This window comes from Notolepis coatsorum (genome assembly GCF_963971535.1).
Source record: "Notolepis coatsorum genome assembly, chromosome: 7".
Taxonomy (NCBI): domain Eukaryota; kingdom Metazoa; phylum Chordata; class Actinopteri; order Aulopiformes; family Paralepididae; genus Notolepis; species Notolepis coatsorum.
Genome location: NC_140171.1, coordinates 102,448,298 through 102,461,453, shown reverse-complemented (window position 1 = coordinate 102,461,453; position 13,156 = coordinate 102,448,298). Strand labels below are relative to the sequence as shown.

Below are 13,156 nucleotides of genomic sequence, written 5' to 3'. Positions count from 1 at the left end.
GTGATGAAACAAAGGAGAATATGAATTATGATTTTTCTTTGCATCTTTGACAGTGAATAACACCATGCTAAAAATGACCAGACATAAGGAACTGCCACTGAGCTCGTTCAGTACCTTCTTGAGATCATGTGTACAGAAAATCTAAGGAAATGAATAAAGGGAAGATGATTAAACAGAAGGTTTTGTAGATACAGTACTGAATTCTGCCATCCGGACCCATGGAATTTGAAATATTATTATAGAATATAGAATATGAGGCATATAAATTACCTTATTATAGCCAACTTGCACACTATGGATCGGGCCAAATCTCCTCTTTCAAATGACAGAGTTCAATTTGGATTTATTATGACCAGGCATGAAGAACAGAGAATGAAATCTACTGTATGTAGCCTACAGTAGGTTTTTTTTTATTCTTGCAACAGCTCTGCCATTTTTAAACTGATTTCAAATCGAATGGTTGCTAAATGCTCAAAATAGGCGAGACAAACTAACTGCGCTCCAATATATGCCAATAACGTTCAGTTTTGTGGTATATAATCCAGAGTAATAAGAGAATAAAAAAAATTCATAAGCAAGTAATTTGTTTGAAGGGAGCTTGAAGCCTTTGGGAAGTGTAGTTTAAAAAAATTCCAACGCTCATTGAAAGCTCTGGATGTCCTTGTCTCAAAATTTCTCAAAATTACTACATTTAGCGATGGTCGCTTTTTCAATATGGTGGATTTTCGCGATCACAACAACATATTTCAAAAACTAAAATCTCACTAATAACACTTTAACATATTGGTAAACAAACGTATTGCTGAAAATATACACTATGACTGCTGTTGTGACATGGTTATGATATTTACTCTTGAATACGTTTGAAAATAAATACGATAATTATGTCAGACAGTCTAGAGAGCTTGATTTATGACGTCGGTTGTGTGATAGTAAAGGGTTAACCTTCTGTCGTGTGGCAGTGAAAGGGTTAAGCATAATGCACCATAGAATACAATCTGAGAATTGTATAACCAGTTGTGACATAATCATTCAAATGTTCAGTTCTCTGAGACTGCACACTTGAGAGGATTAAGCAGCATTCCTCCAAAGTGTCATAATGCTACTTTTGGCCATGCGATCATATCCAAGTTCATCTTTCAAACATGTACAACATTTAGGAAGAGGTGCAAACAGTGTGTAAGATCCATGATTGCATGCCACACCAATACAATTTGTATTTAATTGTAATTATTATTTTAATTATTATTATTATTATTATTATTATTTTAAAATAAATTGATGTAGCACTTTACTATGTGTCTATTTACTATTTACCTGTGTCACACCATGTTACCTGTTACCTGTTTATTGCACAATGTTTTTTTTCTTTTCTTTTTTTATTGGATTCTATATATGTTGTACCACTGTAATGCACATCGTAGCGGGCAAGACCACCCGCATTTCATTGTATACTTGTATGCCGTGACAAATAAAACTCTTGACTTGACTTGACTATGTTTAATTTTTTTTTTACTATTCAATATTCTGATGTGTATATGATTATGCTTGATGATGATTATTATGATGATGATGATGATGATTGTGATGATGATGATGATGATGATGATTATTATGATTATGATTATGATGATTATGATTATTATTATTATTATTATTATTATTATTATTATTATTATTATTATTATTATTATTATTATTATTATTATTATTATTATTATTATTATTATTATTATTATTATTATTATTATTATTATTATTATTATTATTATTATTATTATTATTATTATTATTATTATTATTATTATTATTATTATTATTATTATTATTATTATTATTATTATTATTATTATTATTATTATTATTATTATTATTATTATTATTATTATTATTATTATTATTATTATTATTATTATTATTATTATTATTATTATTATTATTATTATTATTATTATTATTATTATTATTATTATTATTATTATTATTATTATTATTATTATTATTATTATTATTATTATTATTATTATTATTATTATTATTAACTAGCCTACTACCACTGCTACTAAAATGCCTGCCAAAGTGCAGGAAGGAAGCATCAAGTGCACGTTTGCAATACAGTTTTGCAAATTGCAGAAGAAGAGGTCTGTTTTCTTATTAGATAATGGCAGAATGGGAGATGATTTGATTTGCTTTCATTTCATTTCCTGGGATGTGTCAAATAGGTTCCACAGCTTGGCTGGTGCAGCTTAAGCATGAATCAACATTCATTTATATCCAATATCTTTGCAAAATAATTATTTGGATGATTTGCTCTTCAATCCACAAGAGGGCGCTCTAACATCAGATATATTCTACACAGTTTACAATCTTAAATCACAGCAACCTTAAGACCTCCCTCAGTTTCACTGCATTGAATCAGTGAATGTAGTTTCATAACTGAACAGCCATGTTTAAGATAATATAATATAAGATATTTGTTTATTGATCCCCTTGGTGGAAATTTGGGTGTCATAGCAGCATGGGGGAGGGAGGAGGGAAGGTACAGGTATGGGCAGGGCAATAGTAGAAAGACATAAATATAGGCAATAAAATTAGATCTGAATATAAAAATATGAGGAAAAAAAATAAACAGTGTAAACAATATAATTAATTCTGAATATAAAAATAAGAGAAAAATAAACAGTGTAAACAAAGGTGCAGATGAGGGTCTGAATGCCCTATCCTATCGGTTATATTATACGTTACAATAAATGTAGGATTCAACAGAAGAATCAATATATTTGAATCAATATATACTATGAGTAAGACTAAAAGTAAACAGTATACATATGGTGCAGTTTAAAGAAAGCAAATGTGAATATTTTATTTATCCAAGCTAAAATTATAAACCTTTTTTATTTTTTGCAGTATGAAACAGTTGGTCAGATTTGGCTTGCAAGTCATCCTTATAACTTGATCTAAATCTACAATGTTCCAGTCTCCTCCAACCGAGCACAAGCGGCATGAAAGACTTAGCGGGGTTGATGAAAGAATTCCACAGGGTTTTCACACAGAGAGCAATAACAGCATCAGAGGAGATATAAATCAACCTAGTGCATTAAACGGGAGATTCTCCCCACCGCGCTATACAGTGTGGGGCCACAATGCATGAAGACGAGGCTAGATTCCTCCCATTAGCAGCCTAACCCCTTCTGTCAGAGTGTGCAAATGCTTGACAAAGATCCACGGTGCTCTCATCATCACTCTGTCACTGTCACACACACACACACACACACACACACACACACACACACACACACACACACACACACACACACACACACACACACACACACACACACACACACACACACACACACACACACACACACACACACACACACACACACACATAGAGACACTGCACACACACATACATACACACACACAAAACGAAATTATATGATTTACGTGGCCCGGGGGTTGGGCCAGTCAGGTTTACCTCAGTAAACATTCATTCGTCATCGTCATTCGTCATTCATTCGTCATTCATTCATCGGCTGTGATACCGGTAGCTGGCAGAACTGGTGTTGCATAAACAGCTGGGGACAGGTTCCTCCTCAGCTGTCCGTTCGCTGGTCTCCCTGTTTGAGACAAGGAGTCTTGAAGCGTGTTCTCTCTTCCCCCCTGCTGTAACTCTCTATTAGTCTTTTCTCGCTTCACCCCTGCTGTAACTCTTAGAGTTGCAGCAGGGGGGAAGAGAGGAAAGACTAAGAGTTACAGCAGGGGTGAAGCGAGAAAAGATTAATAGAGAGTTACAGCAGGCGGGAAGAGAGACAAGACTAATAGAGAGTTACAGCAGGCGGGAAGAGAGACAAGACTAATAGATAGTTACAGCAGGGGGAAGACAAGACTAATAGAGAGTTACAGCAGGGGGTAAGAGAGACAAGACTAATAGAGAGTTACAGCAGGGGGGAAGAGAGACAAGACTAATAGAGAGTTACAGCAGGGGGGAAGAGAGACAAGACTAATAGAGAGTTACAGCAGGGGTGAAGAGAAACAAGACTGATAGAGTTGCAGCAGGGGGGAAGAGAGGAAAGACTATCAGTCTTGTTTCGCTTCACCCCTGCTGTAACTCTCTATTAGTCTTGTCCCCTGAGTCCAAGTCCAAGTCATCAAGGTTGAGTCCACTCCACTCTGGCAGTCAAAGATCTGACATACAAATAAAAAAAGTAATATATAAAAAAAAATAACTGTATTTATCAATTAACAAGTCCGAGTCCGAGTCTGCACCTTCCGAGTCCGAATGCAGTCGATGCTCGAGTCCAAGTCTAAGTCTGAGTCATCAGTGCTCAAGTCCAAGTCGAGTCACGAGTCCTGGAAATCAGTACAGAACTCGAACTCGAGTCCTACAACACCGCCTGACTGACATGACGCCAGGGAGACACACACAGGTAGGGAACAAACGTAAGTGTAATTTTCTCCACTCAGCATGTTTGTGGGCTGTGCTTTTTCTCTCTCTGCTGCATGTGTCACAGATGTGTGGTTTGGGCAGCACACCTGGTGGTAAGTGTCTTCAGGTGTTACGATTGGTTAATAATACAAATTAGTTTTAAGCCACAGTGAAAAAGACACCTGCATTTTTCTCTCCTTTTATGCACATTCTCTGCTCCGTCCTGCCTATACACCAGACAGCATGTTTGGGTGTATTTGTTCACTCCTCATGGCCCACTCACAACCTACCTATGACCCCCCCCCCCCCCCCCCACACACACACACACTCATGCACGTGCACATAGAAACACAGAAACAGAGGGAGACGTGGGCGGCTGGGTGGCGCAGCGGACATTGCGCTCGTCACCAACGCAAGAGACACGGGTTCGATTCTGGCTGTCGGCGTTGCCTCCGGCTTGGGCCAGCCGTCATACTAACTCAGGTCAGTTGGGGACGCCTGCACAGCAGAGACAGGAAATGATGGGGGTAGTGTGAGCCTCCCACACGTTACACCTCGCCAATGAGAGTCCGCGCTGGCAGGTGAAAAGATGTGACAGGCTGCCTCCTCATGTATCGGAGGGGACACGTGAGGCAAGGTTTCTATCCTCCCTACAACCGGCCAGTGGGGGGCATATGCGAGCAACGTTCAAGACAGGGGAGGGGAGAATTGGCACAGTGAAATTGGGATGGGAGGAAAATAGAAAATTAGCAGAAAAAGGTGAATCAAAAGAAACAGAGGGAGAATTTTTTTTTTTTTTTATCTTCCTTTGATCTTCACACTCATCTCGCCAGGCAGGAGGGGTGATTTCATATTTTTTTCATTCAGCGACAAATATATCATTTTTAATTTGATGGGGGAGCATTGAGTTTATCTTTCAGGTATGGGGTGGGATGTCTTCCTGGGCTTGTTGTGATGTTATCTGACCTGTTGTGATGTCATCTGGCCTGTTGTGATGTCATCTGGCCTGTTGTCATGTCATCTGGTAGACAGGTAGACAGTGAGACAAGTAGACAGCAAGACAGGTAGACAGCTAGATAGTAAGACAAGTAGACATCAATAGTTGGACAGTATGACACTGACAGGTAGACAGTTAGGCAGTAAAACAGGTAGACAGCAAGATAGGTAGGCAGCAAGACAGGTAGACAGCAAGACAGTACAACAGGTAGACTGTAAGACAGGTAGGCAGTAAGACAGGTAGACAGTAAGATAGGTAGGCAGCAAGACAGGTAGACAGCAAGACAGTACGACAGCATGACAGGTAACGGAACGTAAACCAATCCCGGTCACCCTCTTTATCTGGGAACGCCCAAACCCAACTTCGGTCACGCCCCATCTTGCGCGGCATTCTGGATCTTTCCTCACAGCCCCACCAGATTTTCACGTCGAAAGGTAGGTGATATGAAATCATACTTATTTTAGAGTATATATATCAAATTTCATGAGTATTCATCTATATTTAGTCATCTAAAGACTACTAGATGTGAACGTTTGTACCACTGCAACGTTATAATTGTTCGAATGTGTTCGGGGCGACGCTGATTTCCAAGTAAAAGTAGCTTCCTGTTCCTTAAACACGAACTCCCACTCGCCCCAAGATGAAGTCAGATTGTTTGGTTATGTTGCTAGCATATATAGCCAGTGTTTTGTCCGACGAAATGTGTTGTACATTTGTAATCTTAATAAGAGATCTAAGTTTGTCTGAACGAGTGATGAACTGAGGTTGCGCGAAAATAATCGAAGGGAGAACAATAATTTTCGCGGGGAAAATAATGAACTGGTTTTCTCTCTCTCTCTCTCTCTCAATCTCTGTATAAAAAAACATCTGAAGCAGTGACAAAGTCAGACAGCAGACACGGTAGGTTTGTGTGTGCTTGTTTGTTTCTCTACAGGTGAATGGAGGTGTGTGTGTGTGTGTGTGTGAGGCTGCCATGCTGAACTGGGTGAAGGTAAGGTTGTGTGTGTGTTTGCATGTCTGGTAATATTTCAGCATAATCATTTTGGTTTCATGCTCATTCATATTCAAGTTCATTAACAAAAGGCAAGATGTTCTTGATACCTTCCATTGTTCTGCATCTTTTCATCAGAATTTCACTCATATCCAACAAACCATAGCAATAAACTAAATTCATCATTGAGGTCAACAACCTCCTTATCCATATTCAAAAAAACAATTCAAATCTAATTTAATTTCATCATAAATCACTCACATAAGTTCCCTCCTAGCACTGTTTTTTTTAAATAATGTGCTAAATAAATCAAATAAAATAAACTCGTCAGTCGTACAATAATAATAAAGTTCATATTATTTTACTTTCTTGTTTAAAATATTTTTGTGTGTTTGCAGAGCATGCCTAATATCCGGCAAATGCGGAAGAGGGAGAGGAAGGTGCGTCTGTGGACCCAGGAGGCCATGGATCAGGCCATTGCAGAGGTCAGAGCAGGCAGGTGGAGTGCGAGGCGGGCAGCCACGTTGTTCGAGGTCCCTAAGTCCAGCCTGATCGACCGACTCAGCGGAAAGGTGTCTCTGGCCTGCAACATCGGCCGGGGCACCTATCTGACCCCTGAAGATGAGAGTTCCCTGGTGGAGTACTGCTTGTACTCTGCCAGTTATGGGTTTCCGCTGACGAGGTCGCAGGTCCTGGCCCACGCCCTGGCCATCTATAACCTCCGTCACCCAGGGAACCTAAAAACATCCCTTGGCCAGGGGTGGTGGATCAATTTTAGGGAGAGGCAACACCATCGCCTCACGATCCGGATCCCGGACACCATTGACCGTGGGAGGGCAGCCTGCGCCAAGAGGGGGGCCATAGAAGAATACTTCAAGCTCCTCACCAGCACCATGGAGGAGCACGGGCTGAGGGAGAAACCCCGTCATATTTACAACTGTGACGAGACGGGGTTTCAGATGGACTCCAACCGGAGGAAGGTCGTTGTGCCCCGTGGGACGAAGCACGCCTACAGGCAGGCCCAGGGAACCAGGGAACACATCACGGTCCTGGCCTGCCTCAACGCGGCTGGGGAGGACGTCCCCCCTTTTATTATTTATAAGGGGGGCTACCCAGGAGGGCCCTACAATAGGGAGGGAGTCCCCAATGCCCTCTACGGGAAGTCGCCAGCGGGGTACATTGACTCAGAGCTTTTTAGGAAGTGGTTCACCGACCACTTCCTGAAGTATGCCACGGAGGAGCGCCCGCTGCTGCTTGTGATGGACGGTCACCAGTCCCACCTGGATCCAGAGCTGGTCCCTCAGCCTCAGCCTCCATGCCCCCCTCTTCTGCCTCCCACAGTCTGCTGCCCGCCTCTAGCCTCCACACCAGCACTCGCCTGCCTGCTTTGAGAGGGGAAGATCACCACCCCTCCACCTCTTCCTCCCCAACAGCCATAATGGATGGTATTTATTTATTTGTTTTCTTTTAACAGTTATTTGGGAGACAACATTCTCAGTTAGCAAAAAAGTATAAATTTTTTTATGAATAAATAATCATGTTTTATTGTTTCTTAACCATTTTCTCAGAGCCGGCAGTCCCACCGCAGTCCCACCGGGTGTCCCAGCCAACTTCCTCTCCCTCCCACCGTAAGCTTTTTCAAACAACTGTGAAAAAAACACGATCTACAAATGTCCATGGCCAAAAGGAACAGGAAGAAAAACTCTTATTGTACCTGCCCCTACGGCCTACACACACACACAGTACACTGATAGACTGTTCATAGCGCAATATTTACCAAACCAAACAAAATAATTTTTTTGAGTGGTGCTCCCTTTTTGTGTCTGCAGCCTCCTGTATTCCTGGACCAACAGGAGCATCGACATCCTCCTCCTCCTCCCACGCCAGACCCACGACACCCATCGGCATGTTACTTATGTTTTTTGAGTTTGTCAGGGCAAACTTATGAATTGTTATTTATTTTGTAAAAAATTTGCTGATTTTATACAAATTGCTGTGGGGCACTTTGAACTGTGGTCCATGTGTGAAAAGTACTATATAGATAGTTATTCATATTTATTACATGGCGTTTTCACATTCGCCGAAATGCTTGCTTGTGATTGGTCAATAGCCCGTGTCAGAGGTCCGTTATCACACAATAATGACCGCTGTGGGACAATAATGACCGCTGTGCGCAGCTGTTCGCAATCAAGCCCACTACAACACTGTATCAGTGCTGCTCAGCATATGCACAGCTGCACTCAGTCATGCAATCAGACCAGAGACCTGCCGGCTGCCGATAATAATAATCACTTTATTTGGGCTGACAGAGCCACAGAACAACTGCGTCTTCATTTGATCTAGTCTTGTCGATGAATTAGGTATATTGTTAGTAAGTTAGCCATGTAATAAGCGGGATAATGTATAGCTTTACTCGATCATTGTCGCAAAATAATTGACCTTCACTGACGTTTAAAACACCTCAGCGCTGCGCCTCGGTATTTTAAACTCCGTGTCGGTCAGTTATTTTGCGACAATGACCTCGTAGCTATACATTATCCCTTACTTATTATTGGACCTTGGTATATTGTAATCAAGCAGCGTCATAATAATAAATTTCTTTTTAACTGCAGGTCACACCACCAAGAGGCAGAAGCTGGGGATCTGGCGGTGTGGCCGGTGTAAAAAGGCGAACCCCCCTGTGGACTCTGAGGGTTTGGTGTCGTGGGTCCAGTGTGACAACTGTCACAAATGGTTCCACACCATGTGTGTCCAGTGGGAGGAGGAGGAGGACGAAGATGCTAGTTTCTGGTGTTACTGGTGTTTGGATGAATGAGTGTATGAATGAGTGAGCGAATGAAAAAATTTATAAATATGTATGGTGTGCTGTAAATAGTTATTGTTCTAAGTTATGTTTATTGTATTTTTTATATAATGTTTATAAAATTTTATGAAGTGCTGGCTGTTGTGTTAAATTTGTCATATTTTTGTTGAAAACACATGTACTCACAAATGTTAATGTGACAAGTGATTGTGATTAATATTTTGTTTGTTAGACAAATAAAATGGGGATGTTGTTTGCTCCTGAGATGAGATGGTAGACAAACGACACTACCTTCCAGCTGACAGTAGATGGCAGCATTGATTTTAAAGGATGAAAACAGGTTCAAACAAAAGAACTCCATTTTCCAAGACCTTTTTTCACAGTTCACAGGTCAGCAGGTCGGTAAAAGTTGATGAAAATGCGATCTGAACACAGGAGCGTTAAACTATGAATGCGCCCTCACGTCACCTCAGTACAGTGACCGTGAATGGCCACCTAATTATCATAATTAAAGTGCATCATTAGCATTATGTTTGTTGTCTAAAGGGAACTAAAATGGTAAAATTTAAGTTTTTAAATGATATCCGCATATATAGGACAAATAAAACAGCGTTGTTTTGTAAAAAACTCCAATGAAAACGGCGCAAGGTACGTAATATTCGCTATTGTTATGCAAATGTGATAGAATCCTATAAAAAGGTGGACGCACTTGGGCACTGTGACGTTAGACAACAAGATAGTTGGACAGCAAGACAGGTAGACAGCAAGACAGGTAGATAGTAAGACAATTAGACATCAATACAGTTGCACAGCAAGACAGGTAGACTGTAAGACAGGTAGACAGCAAGACAGGTAGGCAGCAAGACAGTTAGACAGTAAGACAGGTAGACATAAAGACAGGTAGACAGTAAGACAGGTAGACAGTACGGCAGGTAAACAGCAAGACATGTAGACAGGTAGACAGCAAGACAAGTAGACAGTAAGACTGGTAGACAGTAAGACAGGTAGACAGTAAGACAGACAAACAAATTACTCATACAATAACGGAAAACTACCTACTGATGAAACTAGACCTGTTAGAGCCAGTATTTAGATTTTTTATAAGAAAAGCCACTTAATTGTGACGTCTGTAGTCAACGCACTACAAAGGACTACAAATTCCACAGCGCCTTTCGCTAAAGCCGCAATGAAGGCAACCTGTTGAGAGACGCGGTCGGGAAACAGTTTTTAACCGTTTCATATCGTTTCATACCTTTTCCTACCTTTTCATAACGTACCTTTTCGTATTATACGTACATACAACTTGTACAAATACCCTTTAAGTTATAAAGTTATATAAGCATTATCAAGAAAGAATACCAAAGTTGTTTGTTATTTTCTTTGAGTTTTGCATATTTTCTTTTGAATATTGTAAAGGCCTATTTTCTTTGTTGCATGTGCAAATGTTTGGTACTTTATTTTGAGCAAACACATCGCAACATCATCGAAACCATCGGAGGCCAAGCAACACTTCGAACTGTGAGTAATTTAAGGAAAGAAACGAGTTAGAACTGTCTGTTTACTTTAAAGCGTCTAGTGGCTTGATGGAAAGACTGATTGATTGATTGATTGACAATGGAAGGAAGCCATGACATCGTTAAAAACTTTCGAGACGGACAAATCCGTGTGGAATTAAATGGTTGCCACCATAAATAGAAGGAATTAAATACTATTGGAAATGATTAATGAATCAATGCGAGCGGATGTGAATCGTGAGTTTACAAATCACGGACTTCAGAATGTCACGATCATGCCTGTGCCTTCCTCTGCCGTCATCCGGACGTGCCCATACATGGGCTTCCTGCTGGAGCGTTCCCGCGCTGCCAGATGAGGATCAGCTGCAAGGGATTCCCTCATCAAGCGGGTCCTATATTGATTGATTGATTGAAAACTTTATTAACAGATTGCACAATGGGCACAGTACAGTACAGCTCAATACATACAATTGTTAAGGGGATGCAGACCAGAGAAAGACTTTCGTCTTGTTTACATCAGGGTCCCTCATTTTCAATTCATCGTAACATATATGACATACAGATAGACAGTACTGCTACATCTATACATTTATGACATACCAGATTTGCAAATACAGTACTGTTTGTGATACGAAAAGAGTCCAGAAAAGAAGTATATACATTTGACGTAGAAACTGTACATTGGAGGAGGTTGGGTAGGTGGGGGGGGGGGGGGTACTGTACATTGGAGGTGGTTGGGTAGGAGTGGGGGGGGGGGGGGGGGGGGTTGGGTAGGAGGGGTGGGTGGGGGACACTGTACAACTGTACAAGCAACACTGTACATTGGAATATTGACAAGACCATACTTGGTCATTTTTACTGTACATTGGAGGGGGTTGTGTTAGGACATTTACAGGGGCCAGTTTCGAATAGCAGTCTCCCGTAGGTGTTTTTTGAGAGTGTTTTTGAAAGTGGGTAGTGATTCACATTCCTTTACAGCTTTGGGTAGTGCGTTCCACATTGATGTGGCATAATTGTGAAACGTGTTTAGTCCCTTGTTTGAGCCGAATCTGGGTTTGACATGATTTGTGGAGCTCCCTCTGGTGTTGTGATCGTGGTATTCACTGACCTTTGGGAAGTATTTTGACATGTACATGGGTACCTTGGTCGTGTAGTGTATCTTGTAGACCAGGCCCATTGCAAGTTGCTGTACTCTGTCGTCTACTCTAAGCCATCCTAGGTTGTCAAAGTGGGCAGGGGTGAGGTGGGTTCTAGGAGTAAGGTCAAGCAGTAGTCTGACCAGTTTGTTTTGAGATGTTTGTAATTTTGTTTTTAGCGCCTTTGAGGTGCTTTAGTACCATGAGGTGCAAGCATAGTCATAGTACCCTTGAATGAGTGCTCCTGCCAGAGTCTTCAGGGTATTCTTCTTTACCAGTGAGGAGATCCGGTACAAGAATCGAGTTTGTTGGTTGACTTTTTTTATTACATTGGATGCCATTTTGTCACAGGAAAGATTTGCCTCTAGGATTGAACCCAGGTAGGTAATATCTTCTTTCCTTGTGACAATATTGTCACCCACTGTAACTGAGAAGCCGTCGGTCTTGCTGAGTTTGTTATTTGAACCGAAGAGAATGGACTTGTTATCAGCGAGCCATATGCAGATTTTGCCTACTGTAGTTCTGAGCTGAGAGTTTTTTCAACCTGTAACTTGTTCTTGTCAGAGACCAGCAGGGCTGAGTCGTCCGCAAACAGGAACAAGTTGCAGTCACAAGCTGACGACATGTCATTTGCATAAATTAGGAACAGTAGCGGACCTAGTATGCTTCCTTGTGGAACACCACAGCTTACTGTGAGGGGGGGGGTAGGGTACCGTTTACCTCCACCATCTGTTCTCTCCCCTCCAGGTAGGATTGCATCCAGCTCACTGATAGACTATCAAAACCAATTGCTTTTAGCTTGTCAATCAGAATGGTGTGATTGACAGTGTCGAAGGCCTTTTGTAGGTCCAGCATCAAATCAAATCAAATCAAATTTATTTATAAGGCCCGACAACACACGTTAATGTCCCCATGGGCCGTACAGGTCTTCTTTAAACAAGTCACGAAGAAAACATAACAATAAGTCAAGAACAGAACAAGAACACCATAAGGTCCAAACATTTTTAGATGAATGCAAATAAATGAAAGAATGCAAGCACTCCCAGATATACCCCACGCGAAGGTAAGGAAAAACTCACTAAAACCTAACAATAGGGAAAAAAGCTCCACAGGCAGTGTGGAGGAGAGAAACCTTAGAAGGGCCATTCAAGGGGGGATCTCCCTTCTTAGATGTTGGTGATAGTAGTGTTGCAGACGGACAGTTGGTAAGCATGCACTCATGTGTGTAGTGAAACACAGATGAGTGCATGCAATAGCAACTGAACATTTTGAAAGATTAAAGA

At 41.1% G+C, this 13,156-nt stretch overlaps 1 protein-coding gene across 1 annotated transcript; it reads left to right on the top strand.

Moving 5' to 3' along the window:
• Positions 1 to 7,730: 7,730 nt before the first annotated feature.
• LOC311232685 (uncharacterized protein) lies at positions 7,731 to 9,357 on the top strand. The gene is made up of 4 exons (XM_084319555.1): positions 7,731 to 7,865; positions 7,989 to 8,048; positions 8,250 to 8,324; positions 9,033 to 9,357. Exons 1-4 carry the CDS (start codon positions 7,736 to 7,738, stop codon positions 9,233 to 9,235), a joined length of 468 nt encoding a protein of 155 aa, XP_084175681.1. The 5' UTR covers positions 7,731 to 7,735; the 3' UTR covers positions 9,236 to 9,357.
• The last annotated feature ends 3,799 nt before the right edge of the window (positions 9,358 to 13,156 follow it).